This window comes from Plectrocnemia conspersa, unplaced genomic scaffold (assembly GCF_051122295.1).
Source record: "Plectrocnemia conspersa isolate PC_06_02 unplaced genomic scaffold, ASM5112229v1 ptg000012l, whole genome shotgun sequence".
Taxonomy (NCBI): domain Eukaryota; kingdom Metazoa; phylum Arthropoda; class Insecta; order Trichoptera; family Polycentropodidae; genus Plectrocnemia; species Plectrocnemia conspersa.
This window is the reverse complement of record NW_028277176.1, coordinates 8,174,317-8,200,817: the sequence shown is the minus strand read 5'-3', so window position 1 is coordinate 8,200,817 and position 26,501 is coordinate 8,174,317. Positions and strand designations below refer to the sequence as shown.

General features: G+C 29.9%; 1 protein-coding gene across 2 annotated transcripts in view; it reads left to right on the top strand.

Moving 5' to 3' along the window:
• Oamb (Octopamine receptor in mushroom bodies) overlaps positions 1-26,501 on the top strand; it is a 190,012-nt gene that overhangs the window by 159,541 nt on the left and 3,970 nt on the right. For both annotated transcript variants that reach the window (XM_088199107.1, XM_088199108.1), the window contains exon 6: positions 21,657-21,828. In XM_088199107.1, coding sequence (XP_088055233.1) covers positions 21,657-21,828 — 172 coding nt within the window. The remainder of the gene's footprint in view (positions 1-21,656; positions 21,829-26,501) is intronic.

The following is a 26,501-nucleotide window of genomic DNA, read 5'->3' as shown; positions in this document are numbered from 1 at the left end:
ATCTCATAAACATTTCACCACAGTAACGCACCAGTCTAGTATTATATAAAAGGGCAATATTAATATTAAGATTAAATAAAAAAATTTTGATTTTCATTATTTTTTATCACACCTTAAGCATATTGTATGTTTTTACATGTCGTGTTAATTTGTAGTATATGTTTGTTTATTTGAAAAATCGTCTTTAAGTTTATAAGTCATATATACTTGTAATTGCTACGTATTTAAAAGACAATAAACTAAAAAAACCTTTAACAAGGTTAGGATATGTCATAAAGGTCATATTGCTAGCTCTCAATATAAATTAGAGCAACACGCATCGAAGAACCAAAAGCTGTTAAATTAGTTGCTTTTACTTACAAACTTAGGGTTTTTCCAAGCAATAAATATTCCTCCCTTTGTAATCTATAGTTAAATACGGCTGTTAGACACGTTTTTTTTTTGTAAACCATATTTTTAACATGCTTCCGATATACATTAATGTAATTGACTCTAGGAATTTGCCAATTTATAATTTATCATAAGTCTTGAAAAAAAATTATTTATTTAAAAAATAATAATGGCCAATCTAATGTATTTTTCACAATTGTTTATCTAAGAATAAACTTTGTCCTTCTGAGAAGTAAGCAAAAAAATAACTCTGAGTACTTGAAAGAGTAAAGATCAAAACCTGAATATTGCAAATACTTATTCAAAGAAAAATACATATATTTACTTTTCAACTGCTACTGTTTTGAAAGCCTTGTAAAATATATAATTAACTTTTGCTCAGACATTAGCAGAGAATAGAAGCAATGCTTTAAAAATGTGGTAAAGTATTAGCTGCCATTTACAGTGAGCTCTCTCTTGTTATATATTTTTAATACCAATTTCCGTAATAATTTCGAAGCATTGTTCGGTGTCTTAAAACAAACACAAGGACTATTTGTTATTATTTGTGTTTTATATATTTTTTACACTCTTACTATATTATTTTAGATATATTATATTTTAGCAAATAATATAAAAACAATTATATCATATATTATATCATAAACATAAGAAATGACCAGCACGAAAGTGGTATAGTCGTTTTGTAAAACCAGAAAAAGCTGGGTTGAATCCTATGTGTCTAACTGTGTGATTATTAAATAGTTTTGGATTGGATCGATAATCACAGGTAAAGTTATCCTAATCTTAAAGATAAATATCGTAAAAATCAATTCAAATTGACTTTGGTTGTAAATACATAGGAGTATTAGGTATTAAACAAATCTTTAATAATTAGCTTCTTCAGCACATAGAAAGTATCCTATATATAATTTATTGTAACGGTTGAATAACAAATTATATTTAATTTTGATGTTAGTTAAATTTGTTTAATCAGTGCTGAAAAATAATTTATACATTAAAAATGTTTAGTTAATTTATTCAACAAGTAAAAATTATTATAACAAATTAAATAATATGTATTGTCGCAATCAGTACATAATAGGCTGTATAATATTATTCCGAACAGATTACACTTTAATCGACTCAAATTTTAATTAACTCAGAAATGTAGAGTAACCATTTTAAATGATTTTCTCGGAAATGTTCATCGAGAAAAGGAATTCCTGTGGGTCAACCTGTAATTATGATGTCGGGGAGTTGAAGACGTCTGGCAAATTATATAATAGTATATTATATATACAAAAAGGGATAAGGAAACATTTCTTCGTACATAATACACTAAATTAAATTCAGTTATCGTGCATATAATATAATATAAAATATTAGAAAAAATTTGCGTTAAAATTTTTCGGAATTATATCTAACGAAATAAAAATGTTGATTACTTAATTAAATTTTAACCGACTACAGGTGGCCCCTAAAAATGTTTAATCAAATTTAAATTCGGGTCCGGCACCTTAACCCGACCAAACGAAATAACGCTTTAGTAAATAAGTCGGTAATTGTTTTTTTGTGTTTATTTTACCTCAATGTTTTCCCTTTGTTATAATGTTTTTTTATTTATTTTTTTCTATTAAATATTAACCACATTTTATTTTAAAATAATGTTTTGTACAAAAAGTTGTTTTAACGCTGTTCAAGTTTTTGTGAAGCTGAAGCTAAAGACTTCTATATGTGTCATCCGCGATCAAAGGGTTAATAGTATATTTTTATTGCGCAATTTTTGCAAATAATACATTATTGTAACACCTAATGTATATATATAATGTATATGGAATTTTTCGGGAATATTATTATTTTTGAAATCTCAGGATTCATCATGATTTTCACTTACTTTCTCTCTATATTTCGACTGCGATTCTCCAGCCATGATCACGAATTATTCGTAACTGCCGCTCTGGGCCAAGATCTTGTCATATTGTTATATATGCCCCACGTTTCGGTGGGGCATTTATATATAACGCGGCCAATGGGAATCTTGTGTGAATCCTAGTTAACTTTTTATTAAGTTATATTTACATGTGACAATGGAAGATTAACGGCGTAAATGTGGTGAAGGTGGCGCAGGTGGTGATGCCCGTAGATGATTTTCAGGGTTCTTGTGGCTGCGTGCGGCGAGTGTCAGGTGTGACTCTTCGAGCGACTGGTGGTTCAGGAGTTCCAGGAGTGATCTTCTGGTCTGTCAGTTAGGGCGTGCGGCTGTTGGTGGATCGACTCTCTGGCTGGGTGGATCTGCTGTCTGCTTCGAAAACGAGTTTTCTCGTCCAAAGTCTTTAGAATTATTCGGAAACGGCTTGCAATGTGGTGATTTATTGCGTCCTTAGCCGTTTTGTCACAAAGGAACTGTCTTAACGACTCGTGTTGTGTAGTCAAACGAAAGCCTTCTTGTGCCATGATATTTTTCTCATTGTTAATGAATGAACGTTTTTGGCCACGGTCATTAACAATGAGACAGTGGTCTTTTTAAATGTGGATCTATATGTGTGGTCGCCACAATATATAATATATATATTACTATTAATCCACGAAATCTTATTAAAGTAATTTAACTACATCCGAACTAGTAGTAGTGCTTGTGTTTCATGCCCATACACCCCTTGCATTAATAACACTCCACTTCACCGCATTAGCAGTTTTGAAACTTTGCCATAGCAAACACCGGCATCGGGTGCATATAGTTATCACTCACCTGCGCCACTGTTTACGTTTACCGTTTACGTCTAGGAGGTCTAGGCATTCGCGGGGTATGGAATTAATTTATCGCGGCGCACCCCAGCTGCCGGTGTATTTGATTAGCATTTAGCACGATGATGTTTCCCGTGGGCCAATTATCGAAAATCCTCCGCAAACATACGTCCATATCGTGAATGTTTTGCTTCGGCGTTAATTTGAATGCGTAATGTCTTGTAATTTTGCTGAGATGCGGGAACTAATACATATTAATGCTGTGCGTTTGCTTCTACCGATCTTTGATGAATAAAACCCGAGTTTTGAGGTCGCCCCTTTCCCCGAGTTTTCGCCGTATTCAATTACGGGTAGCAGAGCGTTAGAGCGATAATCTCGCGGGGTTCGAACTGCCGACCGATCAATGCACGCAGGAGCTACATCAATCTTGATGCTAAAATTTGCGAGAAAAAGTTTGGAACAGGTAAGCTTCTTTCGCGATGCAACGCTAGTATAAAAGTTAGGAGGTTGATTGATGGTTGTATTTATTTTATAGTAAAAAAAGTTCATAAACTGCTGTTGTATTTTATATGTGAAGTTATAATATATTATATGCTATATACATATATGTATTATTATAAAGTAATTTATATATTTGATATTCTACCTTATGGTTTATTTAAGAAAGTGTAGATTTGAATTAACTAGCGAGTGAATCAGCAATACAATTTTTTTATTATCACATTTTATACTCGCTATCAATGTGTTTGACGTTTAAACATCAGCAGTTCCGACGGAGAATTATTACGTACGCAAACTGATGATTTGGTTTGGAGTTGATTATCCAGGCAATCGCTGCAGTCGCTTCTTAGAACGAAATAAGTGCGACATTTGCTTGATGGGCATTGTCCAAGGTCGTATACTACAACAGGAATCTTGTAGATCCGGTGATTTAATATATCCGTGACCGCTTCCCAACAAATAAATATTCTTTCAATAACGGAGAATATTTACAGTAAGCACACTTAGGTGTTATTTATGTGATTTTTTCTGGTCGTAACGAGGGCTTTTGTGTGGTCCATCTTTTACGCTTTTATCTTGTTTCCTTGTTGATGAATGATCATTTTGGTCACAATAAATTAGCGTGAGTTTTAATAATAGGACTTCACAATTTGTTGTTTCAAGGCGCAAACATTTTATCAGTTTAATAATTTTATCGCGGTTAACTTATTTCTAGTTATTTAATTTAAATGCGAATTCGCACAGGACAAACGCCGATACAAATCCGATCTTTATGTATATATATCAAATTCGTTTTAAACATTATTAGCTAATGTATATACAATAAATTTGATAAATTATGTAAATAAAATGTTCTCTCAAATTTGCTGAATTAATTTAACCGTGGCTGCTCTTAATTCTGGTGTTTTAAAAAAGCTAAAATTACTCCTTGATCAAAATGTACGTAATAATAAATGAGGCATTTTCCTTTTGCCGCCCTCACTGATCAGTAATTCGCACAGCATTGTGTTATGCATATTTTATAAGATTCGAAAAGTTTAGCGATTATAAAAGTACTTGAAGATTAATTAAAATAATAATTATTAAGCAATAATTATTTTTTTGTTACATAATAATATTTTCAGTAATTAATTAAATAAATTTTATTATTTTTTTTATATTAAATATTAATTGGGAACTCTATTCTAGTGCTGTGTGTACGAGTATTTATATTTAAAGCAAATTCTAGAAAACTATAATATAAATACAAAATTATGACTCTTTAAATATAAATTAAAAAGGTCATCTAAATCACTGTAGTAAAATTATAATATTTGTGATATTCTTGAGGATATTCTACATTAGCAAATCGACATTTTTATATATGCTAATCATGCAGAAAAATATGTCATGAAGTTTCTTGGAATATGACGATTAAAATCAAAATGATGCTCATAAAATAAAATATTGCATATGTTAAATAGCATTTACGTTTGGTTTCACAGATAATCCTGTCACAGAATATTTGACTATAAAATTTAGAATAGTCCTTACCAATGAAACAGTCAAAATAGTAACAATTTTGATTCTTGGAAAAAATATCGTAAAAAATAATACGATATTTTGCAATATTATAAGAGTACAATATCACTTATTCTATGGCTTGCGAACTTCAAGGATCGCTTGTTCCTAAGCTTTCTGATTCAGATCTACATGTATATTATTTGATATATAGTATCTAGATCCGCCAATAGTCGGTTGATAAAAAATAATATTCTTGTCGACCGACTTCAGTCAGCTGATCCATTTCCTACCAAATCATCGATTTTAGAGTAACACTTTGAGCTTCTTGTATTTGAGACTGATGCTATTTTTGACCCACCCAATGTAAAGATACTGCCTTTCTTTGAGGTCAGACAACCATCGATTTGAAAAAATTATCTATCAGCTTCATAAAAACGTAGCACGACCTTTATAATAACTGCAACGCCTACTTTTTTTTCAGATACGCGCTAAACGATAATAAAGAGTAGGTCTTTCAAAAATTTTGTTTCCTTTAACAAACTATTTCTGCGAATTATGGTCATAGTAGAGACAGCCGATAAACATTGTGTTTTAATGGCGTAAAAGCATTTTTTTGTTGAAAAGAAGCATCTCATTTTGAAACAAAATTGTGGCACATAAAGAACCATGGATTTTGAAAACGGGCAAATAAACTTAATAATCGAATACTCGATTGAGAACACTAATTACCGCCTTGAAATATTATACTTAAAATATTAAACAGTATAAATCAAAGACTATTAAATAAAATAGGTTTTAAAAACACATAGCACTTTATTTACTATTATATTATGTTATAAGTATGTGTATTTAATGTACCATTTACTTGCTTTTAAAGCAGAATTTAACTATAATAAATTAAATAAACTGTTGCTTGAAGATGTGACGATATTTTTTTGCGTAACGGCAATTTCTAGTATAATTTTAAAATTTCCATACACAGACTTTGCTTTAAAGTCTCTCGTTATTTTTTTTATTATCAGTAATGATGCAAACGCTGTTTTGCATAGGTTTTTATATCAAAAGAAATTATAACTACCATTGCTGTTTTGTCAATTTCATGATATTTTTATTACCACCGTGTACAAAATTCTACAAAGCTTTGTATATTTTACCTACTCTAATAATAATGAAATAATATTAAGCTACTAACACAACAGGATTATATTTTATCTTTTTGCAAAAATATTATTATGCGATTGTACTAAATCTAAAAAATATAAATTCTTACTCAATAATAATGATGAAAAAAATTATTCAAGCATGACCGCATAAAAAGCTTTTTAACTACAAATAAACCTTATATTTGAAAGCTAGAGCTATGGTTTGCTACTCAGATTTAAATTTTGATATATTTTCTTTCAAGATATAGATTTAATAAATTTTCTTGGTTAAAAAAACGATTTCTTATAAGAATCGACTTATGATACAAGTAATTTTACATCTAGACAAATACAATTTATTAAGTGTATGTATAAATAAAAAAGCTGAAATCCTAAGTCAAGGATTTTTATATTACAGCTGGTATATATACATAATATGATATATCGTATTAGAATATATACAAAATATGCGACACACGTTCTGTTCTAGAAATAGATCCAAAAAAAGTTTATTTCTTCGTTTGTTGTGCGCAAAGTGCTGGTGTGTGGCTTGGAAATGTTGTTTTTTTACTTCTTTGGTTAAAGTAAAAGTTTTTCGTACATAATTTAACTGTTTCAAAAAGCATTTTCGAGAAAATAATAAAGCATGAAAACATAGCGTCGGTAAACATATCAATCGAAAACTCTTAAACAAAAATGAAATGTAAATCAAATCACAATAATTTAGTTTTTTTTAGTATGTTGTAAAATCTTTTAATATTTAAGCATAATATTAGTACTTAAATACAAGCATAAGCTTTTTGTATTGTAAAAAACGAATAAATTATTAAAAAAGTTTGACATATTAATCACTCAAATGCAAAATAAGTCATAAAGTGGCATCAAATTACCTTAAGAATAAAACTTTTTTTAATTAGGCAAAACGTTTCAATTGATTTTTGCTAACTACCTTTTCCTTTTTGAAACAAATCTAATCAGCAGGATTTTTTTTGATATCACTACAAATTATATACACCATTTAAAATGCATTAAATATTTTTTTTTTTGTATAATAGATGACGAAGCAAATGCATAAAAATGTGACTTATGTTTATTTGACAATAATTAATATCTAAATTAAGAGCGTTAATTATTGGTGATTCAATGTTAGCTTTCATTTTTTATTAACCTTCTGAACTCTAAAGGCATGTATGTCATGTCAATAAGAGGGCGCAAAATCATTTCTCAGAAGTCAAAAATCCACGTCAAAAGCAATACAATCGTGTAGGCGTTGTCGTAGTATGTTGAGAACCATTTGTGTTGTGTGAATTACAATAGTAAACACAAGGATAGAGGGAAATATTCGTTTTTTGATCATTACATTCTTGGGTGGTTATTTTTTCAGATAGTGTTCCCAACATTTGGAACGGGTATAAATTATATATATAAATAATAGGTAAAAAAACTCATTTTTGTACTTAAATAAATTAAACCCAAATATAGGCTAATTTAACTGTTGGATCATGGCTAATATGTATAAAAATTAAATGGGCAAAAACTGTTTAAACATTTATTTAGATTAAAGCAGTGGTGGCCAACCCGTGGCGCATGCGCCAAACGTCGCGCATTGGATGATCACAAGTGGCGCATTGCATTCTTGCGCCACTTATGCTTTTGAAATAGGCGTCATATTTAATTCAATTTATTCAGCCTTCATATTTAACTCAAGTCCCCTTAATTCAATTTATTCAGCCTTCGGTAATGTCCAACTTTATGCGGATTTTTCGGCTTTTCATATTTTTTTCGTGGTGCACCAGTTCAGAACCGCTGCTATAGGTGTTGCCATTGCGCGTTCCCACTCAAACGTTCGCAAGCACTGCGCACTAGCAACACACAACGTGCTTGTCAGTTAATTCTGAGTGAGCCACCGTGGCGTGGAGTTTGAAGCGGAGTTTTTGCGAGTGTTAGGTGTACTAGCGTGGTTTTTGTATTGAGTGATTAAAAGACAGATTCAAGAATAAATATGTATTACAATTGTCGAAGCAGAGCAATATATAGAATTCAAATCCCACATAGTTAATATTCTGTGTAATATGACGTACGTACATTGGATCTATTTGTTCTTTTTCAACTTTTTAGAGTTATATACTTTTCTATGTTTTTTATAAATTTCTGTTATCTGTTATAATGCAAAAGAAAATGAAGAAAAGAAGCCAAGATAGTGATAGTAAGCGCGATTTCAATGAAAAGTGGAAAAATGAATAGCTATTTATAGCAAATTCATCAGGAAAACCGTTTTGCATTGTTTGTGAAAGTACTCTTTCACATAATAGAAGGCATGATCTTCAGAGACACTATCAAACACAGCATCAGACTAATATAGAAGAAAAAATAAAGCTTGTTCTTGAGTCTGAGTTACGAAAAGAATATGTAACTAAGAAAAAGGAAGAAATCAGAAAAAGACAAAATATATTTCTTAAAGTAGGTTGTGAAGACTTGGCGATGACAGAAGCATCATATAAAATTGCTTTAACATTGGCAAAAAAAAGAAACTTTTTTTCTTAAGGAGAAGAAATTGTTAAATCTTGTCTCCAAATATTTATCCAAAGTTTTAGAAAGAAAGGACGTAGATCAGCAACTGGGAGATGTTGTTCATTCTTGTACTTTCTCTTCGCTAGCTTTGGATGAATCAATGGACATATGTGATGTTGCCTAGTTAAACATTTTTATAAGAGGAATTAATGATAATTTTAATGTATTTCAAGAACTTGCTAGTCTGAAGTCATTGCATGGTAAAACAAGAGGAACAGACATATTTGAAAAAGTAAAATTATGCCTAGAAAATCTAAAATTCGATTATAGTAAACTCATCAGTGTCTGTACTGATTTCTGTATTTACAACTTTGCTTGAAAACTTTTTATAACGTCCTGTATTAAAATATCACTGAATTATACACCAAGAGGCATTGTGTGGGAAAACTTTAAATATAAAACATGTTATGTTACCGGTTGTGAAATGTGTGAATAAAATTAGAGCAAGAGGATTAAACAGACGAGAATTCAGAGAATACTGTGAATTGCTAGATTTGGAATATGGTGAGCTTATCCTTCAATGTGAAGTGTGCTGGCTTTCTAGAGGTCCGATTCTGAGTAGATTTTGGAAATTGAAAAATGCCGTTTCTAATTTTTTGGTAAAGGAAAATGAACTACTTGATGAAAGAACTTTATAATACTGGCTATTTGATTTGGCATTTTTAGTTGACATTACTAGCCATCTTATTGATCTAAATATAAAACTACAAGATAAGAATACATTATTTTCTAGCTGAGTAAATAGCATTAGTTTATTTAAAATCAAATTAAAAATGTTTATCTCCCAGTTACAAAATGAGGATTAAAATAAATTTTCACACTTAAAAGAGCAGAGTGAACGTGCTGCGAGTAATAGCAATTTGACCAAATATATTGACAAAATCAAGATTTTGCAAGTCATTTGAAAGTGGTTTCGTGATTTTGCTAAAGAAGAAAACTGTATGCTCTCATTTATAAAGCCATTTTCAGTAAGTGAACAAAATAAAATGCAGATGCTTTGTAACAAGCAAATAGAATTGATTGATTTAAAATCAAATACCTTCTTTAAATGAAATTTGATAAGCTTTTCCCGGATCAAAATGCGTCTGACATTATTAATTTCTGGCATTTTTTACTTAATGAACATTTCCCAGAGCTAAGAAAATATGCAAAAAAATATGCTTTGGAACCGCATACAGGTGTGAACAAGCCTTTTAATAAATGAAATTAGTAAAAAGCAAAACAGAGTCGCAAAAAACTAATTAGAATTTGAACAGCGATCACCCTTTCGCCCATGTGATTATTTCTTACTATTGTAGATTTGTGCTCTAATAAACGTGTGCTTTTAAAAAAGTGCTTGAGTTGTATGGCGCATCTGAACTTGTCTGTGAAAAAATTGGCGCATGGTATACAAAAGGCTGGCCACCTCTGGATTAAAGCATTGCTGAAAATTCAATAAAAATATTCGTAAACAATATTTTTAGAACAATTACATAATAACCATTGTACAAAGGATCAAGATTTATTGTATAAATTAAAATCACATTTCATGATAATATGTATGCGAAACTAATGTAGCTAATGCAGCGTCGGTGCACATATCTGGGGCGTGCGTTTCTAATTAAATGATTAATTTAAATTCAAAAGTCTTTTGTTTGTTTTTTTATATCTTGTAAGCGACGTTGTATTTTTTTATAAATAATATTGTATTATATGCAATTTTTAAGAAAATCTCGAGTAAGCCGGGACTGCTTTAGATAAAAAATAATTCTGTATAGCCCAAGACGTTTTATATTGTTAGCATATGCTATATTTCAAAAAATGAAATAAGATAATATGTTTTATTTAATTAGTTAAATCTCTCATTCGTGTGTTATTAAATATAAGTCAGGTATCGTTACTCTCTAGGTATTACGGGGGCGAAAAGCACGAGAGAATAAAGATTCCATTATAAATTTAACAATACCAATTACTCCAATCTGATATCTTGACACTCACATTAAGTGCCTACTGTAAAGGTGACGGCACCTCAAATATAATATAAAAGCTCTCGGAATTTATTGAAGCTTTCGGCGAAGGTAATCATTAGCGAAATCGAAAGGAGTCTTTCTCGAAACAACAGAGAGTGAAATGTGTTTATTCAACCGGCGCCGATTTACGTAGATCGGGCAAACTTTGAACGTGTGATATTCGATGAAATATTTATGACCGTGATATCTTTATAACGCGAGAGCTCCCGTTCACTGTTTGCAGAAAAGCTCTCGCGGCGAAAGCCTTCTTGAATATGTATGAAAAAAGCTTTCAGGTGGGTTCCGCCATATTTAAATGGCGAGCCGGGGGTATTGCGCGTGCCCTGGTCTGATCCCGTGAATTTATTCCCAAACATTGACAGTAATTGAACCGGAAAACTTGGGCTATACACTTTGTAAGTTTATGAGCTTATACGAGGCATGCTCCAATTCACGTCTAATAAACTATCATCTATCATCGGACCGAAGAAATGTGGGAATTCAAAGCTGTTTCTGTCTCTCTTGAGAATCACCAAAAAGCAAAAGTAATATGAATATCATACAAATATAATATGTTTAGACATTCACATTGCATAATGTAAGGGTCTTTTCTAAGACGATATATTTGTAAGTAATAGAGGAGAAAATAATTAATTTAGTTTGTTTGGAAAGACATTAAATGTATATTCGATCTATAGACTAGAATTAAGAGTGGGTCGTTAGATATTTCCCAAAAGACATGTGACAGATTTTTTTCAATATATCTTACATAATTGCTTAGATAAAAGTATCAATTAAACATAGCTGCTTTGATTTAATAAACACGAGAGAAATTGTCGTATTTGGCAACACTCAAAAATTTAAAGAGCGAATTTCTAAAATTATTAACGGTTTTCACCGTATCTTAATTTATCTATGATAATTGATACACGCATGGAAAAAAATTCTTCTGTACTAAATAAAAATATTGTGAAGCGGCCACAATGGTTTTTCTTACAAAGAGCCACCCGGGAGACATACTGTTGCTTAATTGAAGAAGTTGTACATTATTCTGTGAGGTTAATAATAATCTAAATAAACCTATTCTTATCAACCAAATAAGCTAATCTACAGCAAAAATCAGAGACCAGAGAGACTAACCGCTTACAACCTCACCCCTGTGAGAACTCTAAAGCAATCCCGACTACTGCGATAACCCTTTTTGGGTCATCCTGGACTCTTTCTCATTCTCATAATACCTGAAATAAAATACCATATATTTGCGAAAAAAAATTGTTTATCAAATAGCTCTTTCAGCGTTTAGCTGGCTTTACTAATTTAGAGTTGATTTTCAGAAGTTATATCGTCTTCTCTACCCTTTAACACATTTATAAAAATACTTTTTCATGTTTTTAAGATGCTAAGAAATTGTTAAGAATATGATCTATGACAAAAATGAAATCTAAATATATTTTATTAAATAAAAAAAATACATTAAATCAAATCCTTCAAAATTTTTTTGTCATTGTATATCAAAATAGAAATAAATCTGTGATTATACATAAAATACATATGTAGGTAAAATACATATATAACAGTTATCTATATGCTAACTCTCTTACACCGTTTGACTGATCTAAATGAAATTGGGATAGTTATATATTCTGCAGGACCCAGCTCAAAACTTCTTGACCTTTCCTACCTTTCCACATTCTCTTAGCTACCTCACCTCTTCTCCCTTATATAACTGTGTATCATATTGAATGTGTTCCAAAATTCGCGTAGTTGCACTTTAGGACACTATGGAAGTTATAGACACCGCACCCTTCCCTCAAATATTTTACCTCACCCTCGCGATATAAATTACTATTTAGGGCTTATATAACTAGGATATATATACGTATTTCTTACAATAAATTTTGGTACATGGTTTATTAGTTAAAAACGGTTATCATTGATTTTTATTATTCTGTTAATTCTCATCGATTTATGCATTTATATTTATATATCAAATAAATATTATTTGCTTCATTTATGATCTGCTTTTGTGTGATTTTTTTTCTATTTTTATACGTACTTTTAATATAATATATATTTTTTATCAGATCAAAAAAATTTAAGAACACTGAAATACCGCTAAAAAAATAATACTTGTATATAATAACTTTTATATCAAAATTGTATTAGTACATATATCAAACACTAAGACTTTTCCTTGTTATTTCTATATTCATACATACAACTCGCTGCTATCATTAAATCGATATCAACGTCAATGACCACCTAGTAAAGCTTAAACGCTTCTCAAGCTCATTCAACCTTATATTTAATTCTGTTCTTGATCTATAATTTATCGTATCTTTTCCATAAATTTCCACGAAACCATTAAGCGACGAAAGCATATGTATATAGTATACATAAAGCGCAAACTCATGTGCACTTTAATCAATCCTTAATTACTTACAAACAAACACCTTTAACTATTATTCGATAAAAGCTAGTGAGCAATCAGACTTCACAAACACATTAAGGAAAAACATCTATTGGTTTACTAGCATTCGAAATTAATTTATAAACAGCAATGAATTTATAAAAGACAAATATATATACTTTATATTTTCATTAAGGAGTACTTTTTTACATTTGCATAACTTAAATTATCTTTCAGCGAACTGATAAAAAGTTTCAACACTAATTGCAGAAATGACTCGCTGGATAAAGAAGGCTACATTATATTCACAAAGTAACATAATATTCTCAGTAGCTGAGGGAAGTGAGATTACAAATTAAAGGGAGAATTTTTTCATCCTCTTTATAAGATATTTTTGTTATTATAAACACTGTAACAGTATACGTTACGGTATCTTTCGCAATCGCAGGATGGATTTTATAATAAATCATTTGTATGCAAATATTTTAATAATCATTAAATTCGACACAGTTGCGACTTGTGTTTTCCATGATTTAATTAAAAAATAAATTAGAAAAAATCTTACAAGAAAAGCATTGGCTCTTTGAAAGTAAAATCTCTAGTACTTTTATATTATATATATTTTCTTGCTTCATTACAAAAATATTAAAAGACAGGGAATGTGAGCCAATCTGAGAAGCATTTCTTTTCATTGGGTATTTTTATTCACAATGCTTTCTATGAATTCGTCACAAACATTGCGAGTCTCATTGCCGTTTATGTGAATATGTGTTGATATGTTCTCGCGAGTATTATATGTTTTTTGAGATTTACGAGATTTTTTGTCGTGATATTTCGGCTGGATCACACCAGCCATCTTCGAACGAATTAACTGCGTCGATTTTGGGTTTGTACTTGCAGCGTAATCATGTCTTTGTATTTTTATAAAATACAGCAATATTTTTAAGCATGTTATAATCATTTAAGATTAGATACGCTTTTGATTAAATTATGTATTATTAATAAATTATGTAATGAGTAAAAATATATTATTTACAAATAATGTATTTTATGGTATTAGTTTTACCTCTTTTTAAAATAATTAATTACAGTTAATGGCAGTTGCTATTATCTATAATAGTACAGCTTTAATAAACAATAAAAATTCTCTTTCTCATGATCCATTGAGTATCTTAAAGTACAAAAATATATTTGTATTGCTTAATGGTTGTCTGTTAGCGAGTGCAAATCCACAGGTTTACGCGGATAACAAACATCCTTAATGAACTGCATACACTTTATGATGATGTATTCATGCCGTAGCTGACTGAGATGAAAGAGCCTGTGAAAACGTAATTATCTCTTAAATTAATCAAATTACACGCCAGGCGAAGTAAGTCACTGCGAGCTTCTCGGCTTAGTTACATAATAAGACTAATTATCATCCATTTTTGTGTGTATCGTTTAATTACACGTATTTTTAGTTAATGTTACCTAAACTCAAATAAACACTTTAGTTAAGTATTATTCATTAGCTTCCACTTTTTTTTATTATACACTAAAATAAACGTAAAATGCAATAGAGCTCTCTAAAGCAACCCCAAAAATCTTGCAGTTATACCAAATAGAAATGGCCAACTAAGTTGCCGCTCCTCGTACAATCCATCCATTTGAGTATTTATGGTTCAACCAATTTTTATGACTGGGAGAGGAGAGCGTTATGGGACACCAGTAATTGAATCGAGCCCTTTTTATATTGTATTTAAGGAAAGTGTCACATAAAATGTATTTAATATTCTTTGAAGATCTGAAGGTAGTATTAAAGTAGTAATACATTTTCAAACGTTAAGCATAAAAATATATATTAAAACTTTCCAAGGGTGATTATTATATTAAATATTATCATGCACAGTGATACATAAAAGTTTGTGTGGCTACTTAAAAATAAACTAGGGATTCATTCATAATATCGTAATGTGCCCAATAATAACCTAAGCTATTCTAGTAATTGCTGAACATCATTAATTCTGGTCAGTTACCTATAATGGATTTAAATAAGCGTGTTTCTTATTTATTATGAATAAAATTAATATTTATATACATATATTTTTAGTATGGCAATAAATATATATATTGAATAAATTTGAGGTCCACATTACTCAAATTTGTAAAAAGTCGCTGGCACATTGCTCGTGGAATAGCAGCCATTTATTCCCAAATATTCGCTTTCAATTGGACTGTCGTAGCTGTGTTGTTGTTGTAAACGTGACTCTTTAAGTTTCCCAAGAGAAAAACATCAGGTCTCTTGGGAGGCAATGGAATATTTTCTCGACGCAAAATGAGTTTTCCTACAAACATTTCATTCACGACAGCCAAAGATTCGTTAGACATGTGACATGTAGCGCCATCTTGTTGAAACCATTACCTGTTGTTCTATGCTTCAAATTCTTGCATTTCTGGGAAGAAAAAATCTTGTAATCGTAATCTCGTAAATCTTGGAATCGTGTATGAAAAACTTAAAAACTTAGAAGGTGAACTTAAACTAAACAAACATAAATAAAGCGATTTTTTTGATTAACTTTTTGCAGTACCACTTTTTGTAACGGTCACCATTGGTCCCGACATTCATCTTAAAAATACTTAACAAGAGTATTTGCCTAAATTCGAGGTGGTCGATCGACAACCGGTTACTTTTTTGCATTACCAAGGCTTACATTCTCACATTTTCCAGATATTTTTGCCAAGAATAACTCCTTTATAAGTGTTTTAAAATAGAAATACTTTCGAGCAGGAATGAAGATTTGGTATGCACATCACTATTACAATTTATTTTCGATTCAAAATTATTAATTTTAAGCATCCAGACTTTATTGCTTAATCACGGTAAAACAAAACATTATTTGTTGTTGGAGAGTTTCTTACATATCTTTAAAATAGTGAGCACTAATCGTGTTGATATTTGTATCCTAATGTCTTTTGCATGGATTCAATTAAGCACTATTTGAAGTTTCTAAAGGATGGTGTTGACAAAGCAACGATGCTGTAGTGTCTTATACAATCACAATTGTAGTAGCCAGGATGTTATTCACACAAACCATACAGTTTCTCAACGATGTTTTCAGAGATAATTACATGGAGCTATCGCAGCAGGTTGTTAAATATGATATGCTTATTAAGAACATGTATATTAAAGTGTAAATATTTGTATATTTTTGTGTATGTATGTATGTAGAGATATTCATAGAGAAAACTATACCGCCCACGCGGCATTGTTTTCTATGTAAAAAATGGTTGAACACACCGTAGATTTCTCATAGAGAGCGGCAAGGGTTGCATTCACGTGTGCATAATTGCATTTTATTATCTGAATAAACTTCATCGAATTTTAAAAATGCATTTTTGAAATGCAAACTTAAATTAAAAAGTTATTTTAGAATTCTCCTAAAAGAATAATCAAATCGAAACGATGAAAATTAAAAATTGAAATATACATATAGATATTTTGCATTTTATGAATTAAGCTAAAATTATTATCTTTCACTATCATGATAAATAAATATTTATAAATATATTTGTCATCTTTTCATGAAGTCTGTAAATAATAAAAAGTAATAACAAAAATAGAATGAAATCACTACACCTACATAACTCATTTACCTAGATATTTGAGTCACCTCCCTGGGTATACGAGTAAAGGATTAGGTAGCTTATTATTATATAACACTGTATTGTCACATTAATAAGTAAAAAAATATCGCTGAGATCGTATTGTCGTCACATTTCCCGGCAAAGGACTTATTGTCTCCCGACCGAGAGGGTTGTCAGCAGTCAGCACAAATGCGGCATCACGTCATACATATACTATATACAAGATAATCAATTCAGTTTTGCCGAGTTGTAAAAACGTCTCGGAAACGTTAAATCCAATTTGAGGACTTTGCGAGACGCGAGACCTGACCCTGTCCCGCGACTGATCCCCATTTTCCGATTGACCGGTGATCCATTAGGACCCTTAATCGCATTTCACGAAGGGACAATTTAAAATCTAATAGCTGTGTGCGCGAGGAGCCTAACTCGATGAGCCGCTCCTTTTTCTTTACCGAACCTTATGGACGTAACGTCATTGTTGTTGCCCTTGGATAGGTATAGCTTGGGCGCCCGCTAATTGGCGTATTGTTTTCGCCCTAATGGCTCCGAGTGCCATTAATCGTTGCCATGGAATTATCCTGGGACACACGAGCTGGAGCATAATAAGAGTCAATTGTTGGAGATGAGATTTGATCCTTTGTGATTTTGTTTTGCATATTTGGATATAGGTATATAATGCGGCAGAAAAACGATATTTTAAAATAAATAGTATTCTGAAGATCTGTTTTTCTTACTTAATTTCACGAATTAAATATTTTAACAATATTTAATCACATAGAATTTTGTAAACTTTGAAACGTATCGTCTGTTACATTATTTACGTCCATATAGGTTAGTTTTTCTAGTCATTACGAGCGGTTTAAGGGCGTTATGGTATCTATAATTATGATATCTGGTACCGATAATTATGGTATCCCTTAGCACCATTGTTGGAATTGTCGTATTGGGTATTATTGGTATAGTAAGACCTTTTGTCGAAACGAGTTGTTATATCCTTTTATTAAGTACGAGATTGTCGTTTAAATGACTAGGTGGATACCCCACATATATATATTTACTTTAGATTTTTGGTCGAAAGAACTCGATTTTCTTTATTAACTGATATTTATTGATTATTTAAATTTAAAAATATAAATTGTCATTTATTAAAATAAATACTTTGTGATTTAGTTTGTGAGAATATTTTGCAAATTTTGTTTACACAATAAAATTTAAGACAGTGATCGGCAAACTTCTACATTGCTTTATTTTAATTAATATTATATATTAATAGTTTACTCTAATATCACCATAGTGCTTTTTTTAGAAAAATATCTAATGGAGTTAAAAACTATGTTTTCATTCAAAAAAATATTTTAGTTTAATAATTTCAGGTTTTATTTTCTACGTAAGCTACGAAAAACATCACATCTATTCCGATCGCTAAATTTCGGCAATAAAACAGCATATTTAATTCATACCTTTTAGAAGCGACAAGAGCACTTAAACCTCCACAGAGCAATATGAGTATTTATTATGTATAATGAGTAATCCGAGTAGATTTGTATTATGTGCATATACATATAGGTATGTAAATAATATACGTAGTAGCAACGTTCATTGCTGAGACATGTAAGGGCTTTCAAATATTAGTTTGTAAAAAAATTCTGGCAAAATTTCAAAGGCGTGACACGCTAATTTATTAAAATTTTCCGCTAGCGCCCTATTTTATATACTGTTTTTCACTTCGTTTGTGAATTTATGGTTGTTTTCATCGACTTTGAAAACTGAGATTCGATGAAACGGAAAAATACTTTTTTTCATTCATTCTCTTTTACTTCCGTTTCAGAATACGATTTTAACGTTGAAATATACAGTGTGAGAAAGGACGATATCAATAAAACTGTCGCTCTATTTATACTGAATTCGTTTTGAAATCTAAGCGAAAAAGTATTCTTCGTTTTTTAAAACACAATTGTTTATTTACTTCAGAATTTTAATTTTATGTAAATATTAATAAAACTCATAAAGCTCATAATATGTACCTTTATAATTATCTTATATATAATTATTCTAAGCTGGTAATGCATTCTGTTGTTTCGACCAATGAAAAATAAGCATTCAAATATAAAACAAAATGGCCGACAGTACCATGACAACAGTTTTAAATAATTATTATTTATAAATAAAATTTTGCTACGCGACAATAATTTTCATTAATTCGTCATTTGACTGAATATAAATAATCGGATTGCAAATTAACTAGGTGTGTTATAACTATGAAAATTAAATATATACATAATGTGTTGAGGATTAGAAGAATACTTTGATTAAACTAGATAAACAATCATAAATAAATCTTCAAATTTTGAATTCCCGTCGACGGGCTCCATGGCCGAAAAGTGAGTTTTTCGTTTTATAATACATAAACATTATCATTGCTTCCGATTTAATGCACATATACGTTAGATTTAACTGAACTATGTAGGTACGTTTTAAACGTGAACAGCAAAATAAATTAAAACTATATTCCTAATTTATTATAGATTTTAAATATATTTACTTTATTATTCATTTTAACGTTACGTTTTAATATTATTTTTTATATTGAAAACATTTTGATATTTTTTTGTTTTATTAATATTTAGTTAAGTTACAAACCTATTTAAAAAATGTATACAGTGAAATCACTTTGTAACGAATACCGAAATAACGAAATTCCCAGTATAACGAATCTTCAATTTATCCCTGAAAAATTTTCATACAAAATGTTTTCACTGTATCGAAGACTGATCTCAGTATAACGAAATATTTTGATCCGAATTTATGACGTAACATAGTTAGTTCGTCCTTGACTTGGCTTGTGCTAGATGTGTTCAAAAGCTAGACATTACGTGTGTTTCGCTGACCCTCAAACGTTTTTTATAAAACATTTATTCACAAATTTTATTGTGTTTCATACAGTATCCTTGAAAATGGACAAAAAACAATCTGTCAACCTTATAAGAGGTTATTTTGACGCTGTAGTAATATGGTAATTAAAAATAAAATAAAAATATATCATCTTCGTTACATTCAATATAAGCTTCGCTTTATTTAAATTTTATTGTACAATGTTTAATTTATTAGATATTATCTAGCTAAGTTTTAAACCTATTTATAAATGATATACAATATTTATATTTATCATTAAATATCAAAGTTTCAAATCTAACGTTAAATAATATAAAATGTTTTCTTCTGGAAATATTTTGTAAACCTATTTTAAATGAATTGAAAATGTTAAGTAGTTTTTTATATATTGAACCATTTTGACTATCATTGAAAATTCTAAATAATAATGTGTAATTCAAACCATAAAATTTTAAAATATATTTTAAAAAATCAAAACGAAGCAAAAATAATATTAATATGTAATTTAAATTTAAAAAAAGATTTTACTCCATTTTTGGTTTACAAAACTTTTTATATATCTCATTGCACATATTATTTATAATAACCTACTAACAAGAAATTAAATATCGAATGTTGAGCTTCACACAGGAAATTAAATATCAAAAGTTTAGTTACACGAGATGAATTTTTTACGCACGCGATTGAAGTTACCTATTCTATTTTGGTTATATGTTCTCAATCGATACATTCATAAAAGTAACAAGTACAATACATTAATTAAATTGATTTTAATTATCGAAGTAATTTTGTTTTCTAATAGCAACACAGTCTAATAAGATAGCAATGAATTAAAAATCCTTTGAAATGCTACGCAGTTAGAATGTAAAGCAAGTTCGAATTTCGTTCTACGAATCCATTTAACCTAGTTAAAAGTTTGTATTTGTCGTCGACGTCTTCCATTGTATCGATTAAGCGATGTTAATAGTCGTTCGCCTTTATTATATATTTTTATTTAACTTTTATTGTGTTTTTAACCCTTTTTAATATATGATCGAGTATATTTATTTTTTAGCAATACTTTTGATTAATGTACATATGATATTAAAAAATTACCCTTATTTATAACAGGAAGATAGTTATCGTAGAGGGCAAGTACGTTATAGCACGAAAAAAATATATATAAAAATTTTGCTACAAATATTCAAGTAAATTTTATTGTTACACTAATTTTTTCTTCTGTGATGCTTTGAGTCAGCTTTTCATCGGTTAAAAAATCAAGTTATGTTCGTATTCAAGTGAATATTCAAGTGTAAATGTCAGTAGAATAAGTCTCTGAGAAAGTCTCAGAGGAGTTCTCAGACTAAATGTCGAAAAGGAGGTTATTTTTGGTTGCGCGTCTTCTCGTATTTTTGTACGTCCTTTTTCGCTGGAACATCAAATTACAAATGGATGGTGAGTTTTTTTAAATAAATTGTGGTTAGCTGCTAGAGTAGATTAGAAATGGCCGTTTTGAGGGCAAACCCGAATGCACGCGCTATCTTTTCTTAAGGCGGACGGATTTTTAATCCCTTCTGATTTATGACTTCTGACTTGTTATATAATTAAATGCTTCCTGCGGTGATGTTTCTATTTTTTAATAATTAAATAATTTAACTGTTTTTTTATTAATAAATTATTTATATTACTGTGTATATTATGTGGTGAAATTTTATTTAAAAATCAGAAATTCTATTGTATACGATACTAAATGAATACACTAGTATTAAAATATTTTTTTTATAAATCACTTATGCTATACCTGTATGAACATTTCAACCCTAAGTTTAGTTGAGTTAAAGGTGTGAAAAAAGTAGTATATTTATTCGACTCGACCGTCCGTAAATCACGCTCAGCGTTATTCACGTTCTCTTGTGATAATTCCAGGCAAAGGTGTCGGTAATCGGTTCGACGATAACCGGTTAACTTTGCGGATACATCGTGGCAGGGGTGGCGGTGGGACAACTCGCAGAGGTCCACAGGGATCCCCTCTCAGCACTGGATCGGCGCAGAGCACCACCACATCCTTGGGAAGCGCGTCGCCGGAAAGAATTCACAGGTTTGTATCCACTGCATATTAAACGGGGGGCGATGATGGAGAAACTCTGGAAGTCGAGGAAGTGCGGTGAGGGTTTGAATTAGTCGAGGATTGCGACAACTGGGGAAGTGCGGTTAAGGGTCATAATTTATCATTAAGGTTTCTTATTAGTCGATTTCCTCATTACTGAGGATCGTAATTAAAGCTTTCAATATCCATACAATTAATAGCTAAATTTCAGCAAATTTTTCAGTGCTGTGATATCGATATTGCAATAATTAAATTATATTATATTTACAAATTATTATCCCAGAAATATTTTATATATGCGTATCTGATGTAGTGTTATTCAAGTGGTTTTAAAACTTATAAACCAATAAAGTATTTATCTGATGAAAATTAAAAAGTATGTTTTACATTCTTAACATAACATAAATATACGATTATATTGGAGCAATAAAATTCATTCCTATTGTTGGTAACTTTACGACTTTATCTAATCTTTTCGACATATTTCCTACCAATTTTTTTTCCTTGGCGAGCAATGAGTAAAAATTATATTTTCAGTTTATATTATATTTTCTGAGCTTTTACGGAATATTCTGAACTGTTTTTCTTGCAGTCTAATTCAAATCCATCCACCTTCATAAAGCATAAATTTCTTCTGCTTACTATTAACTTCAGGATTTGTTAAATGTTAAGAGACTTGCTCGTTAATCTCAACACAATTGCAAATCCAAAATTGCACTGCGAGAAAAAATGCAAATGAAATAGAAAAAAATATCAATAATTGACATTATTACAAAAAGGGTGGGCCTACTAAATATTAAAAATGAGTTTAAAATAAACACTTTAAACAACCTCTATCGGTTTAATTTATATTTTTACGATTGTGCCTGTGTATGAAAATTAAAAAATAAAGTTTAAAATTATAAATAATTTGCATGTATAAATATTTTTGTATCTGAAAATAAATCAATTAAACTATAAAAATTAATAAATACTTGTATTTAATTATAAATTAATTTGTTTCTCAAACTCCACTTGACTGATAAAATATGCTTTTGACTGAAATAATGTAATTATAAATCCCTCAGCTTAAAATCGCTAGATATAAATCGGCGAGGATTCTCTATAAAACTAGATAATCTCTGTAGAGCTATGTACAATACATACAATATACGAAATATAATAATAAAACGTACACACGCATATTATTTCTATTCATATTTAAATATCTTAGTATATCATTACCTAATAAATAAACCAGATGTTTACGCTTTCAAAGTTATATTGTATATGATATTAGCATCACTCTATTGATATATTACGTCTATTGAATACACCTCATTAATTGAATACACACGCGTGGTTCATATTAAATATATAGGTTTATAAAAAAGCTCAAAGCACTTGAGTTTATAATTGATGTTTATTTGCTTTCTCTTTTATATTAACCAAAAAAAACACTATATATATATATGTATACAAAAAAAACATATGTTTCAAGTAAAATCAAAAGTATCATAAATTTACATTGGCAATTGTTGACGATTAACAACAATCTTATAGCTTTACAAAAACAAATATTTCTGTTAACTTTTGTTAAAGCAATAAAAAAATATAATATCATTAAATTTAAATAAATCTCTATTATGACTTGAATGTTATAAATCCATCGTTTTAAGTATTTTTTCCAATACTATATATAATATTATATCTCAAAAGTGACACTACATATAAAAAAAATCGGAACTTGATATTGAAATAATGGTATTAAAGAAAAATGATAAACTCCAGATTTTTAAAAATCATTTTTTATATCTAAAGATCAAGGCCCAGTGCAGAATTAAAACTTTAAACTTGATATCAATCACAACTCGCAATACTCCTTCAAGTATTCTAATGTATTCGAGTTTGTTTTTGAATTTAAATCCACGGAGTTTCGACCCCGCAATAATTATTCATCCGGAAACCGCAAAATGTACCAATTTGCTTCGTTACCCAAAACTCGATCCTTTACTTTTATTATGCCTCTCAGTCCATACACAGATCTCATATAAAGGGAAGAATTTCAATCAAGATAATATTTTAATTTTAATTGAATTTATTTATTTTACTTTAATTTAATACATACATTTCACTTATATTTTTTTGACCCCGGAAATCTATGGGTTTCCAATTTCCTCTCTAGAATGCGATAAATCGCAAAGTACTGTGCCATTGAAAATAAAAATACACAAGACCAATAAAAGCGTAATGAGATAATTTTAGATTAGCTACGAAAAACTATCATATATCAAACGTCTTTGAACTTTTCACTATCAGATGGCACTCGGGATTCTTATCGCTTGAAGAGCTTAACATATTACACAATACGACACCTTTTAGTCGTTTAAGCTTACTTATAGTGAAATAAATTGATAATAAAAATATAATGAGCATATTTTAAACAATATAACAAAAATATATTTTAATAAAATATACGTTTATTAAACCTCAGACTTTCTTGGCTGTTGTGAAAAGAATTAATTCCCGCTTACCCTCTGTCTCTGTCGTCCAAGCAGCCAATTTCGGGTAATAAAACGTTAATGAACTAATCTGTTTATTTAAATTATGATTTTTTTTATTTAAATAAAATCCATTCATTTCTATTTATAAATAAAAAATAATCATTATAAAAATAATAAAACGAACTTGAAACGAAAATTTAATGTTGAAGAATTAAGAGCAAGTCATATATTTTGGCTTAGGATGAATAAATACGATTATTAAAAAAATTGCTATATATTAAAGCTATTAAATTGACTTGGTCACTTCATTTCATTTTTTTGACATATTTACTAAAAAAATAATATATCTTATAAAGATAGTTTTTTGCTTCGAAACAAGTTTAGTAATAAGTCGATCGGCCATCCATACAAACGTATATAAGACTTGCAATATAGTAAGGCCAATATAAGCTTCTTTTAAACGACTTATAATTGAATTTTTGTAACAATGTGGAATTCTTAAGCACCCCTTTATGTTTGCTAGCAAAATGAAATATGACACTTTTCTGCAAAATGGTGTCAATTTTAAAAACTTAAGCACTCACAGCTCCGTTGGATAAAATCCTACATAAAAGTTTTTTAAATAAAAAACGTTTACAAGCTAAACTTGCATCGAAATAAAATATAAAAAATAGTTTTTTGCTTCAAAACAAGCTATATGTTAGTTTTATCGGACCCCATACAAGCTATTATGAGTCAACTCTCTCATTTTATTTGTTTAAATGACTAAGAACTGAATTTTTGTTATTATATAGGATTCTTTAGCACCCCCATAAAATTTGGTAAGAAAAAAAAATATGATTTTTTTGCAAAATGGCGGCAAATTTAAAAACTTAGTATTATAACTTTGTCAGATGAAATCCTACAAAAAAGTGTTTTTTTACAAAAAATGTTTAGAAGATAAATCTGCATCGAAATAAAATATAAAAATAATAGTATTTTTGCTTTATGCGATTTTCCAAATAGTTAACGCTGTTATTTTATGGGTTTTAAAGATAGTATAGAATAGAGCTCTTAAATATGAACCATTTACAGAATATACCAATTTGTCTTTTCTGCTGCCTACTTTCCATTTTAGCTCTCAAAATTTAGATTACTGCTCCATGAAGAAAATCGTTCAAACGCCAGTTTGAACGATTTCTTTTTTAATTTTTCATGAGATACATATATTCTTACACCTAACTATTATGGCATCCTTACAACGAAGGCTATTTAAATCCTACTCACATCTCACGTCCACCAAAGGATATAACATCGGTTTTTGGAATCGGATAGATACGATCCCGAAAGCATATTAAATAACCTAGATAATCTAAATTCACAAAGTAAGTTTGTCAATGGTCATCTACCTGCTTTATCAAAAGTCCTCATATTATAATAATTCTGCTAGCTCTTTCCTTGACACGAAAAATTTTGCGTTACATATTTTGTGGCTACTATCAGTATAATGCTCTGGAGTTTTCCTTATCATTTTTTATCTATATATTTTAAGAGCAACCCTGATAGTATATAACCTTATTGAACTCTTCTAAGAAAACATGTTTTTCTCTGATCTATGAATTCAAATGATTTATTCTGTGTGCTTAATATTTCAATGTGTTAAAATAGCATATAAATCAGTATTAAATATTAGCATTTTATCTTATATTTCTAATAGTGGTTTTTAATGCGTCAATGAATATATTTCCATACCCTGTTATAACTAATTGGACACTTGAGTGCTTCAATTCACTGCGCATAAAATTATTTTGAAGTGCATTCGGTGTAAGGCACAATTGTGGGGTGGTGGGAGGAAACGTGCATTTATTTTCCACTATTCGCCGTAAGTGGCTAAAAGTATAAAAAAAATAGAACGGATTTAATTGCATATATTAGAAACTAAAGAGAAGTGGTTCACTTGTGAGGATCTTGAGCTTGTCGAAGCAGACGCAATTTAACCTATTTTAAATTATTTGGACGCTTTATTTATATATAAGAAACACTAATAAAACATGCTACTGGTGACATGGCTTATGGTGCATATTATATGGCGGCACAGACCTTCGGCGACGCGCCATATAGGAGCTGTTCTGGTGTTTGTCACTCTCGAGAGTACGAAATGTGCAGACTCCTAACTGAGCTAAATAAAGCCGCAGTAGGTCA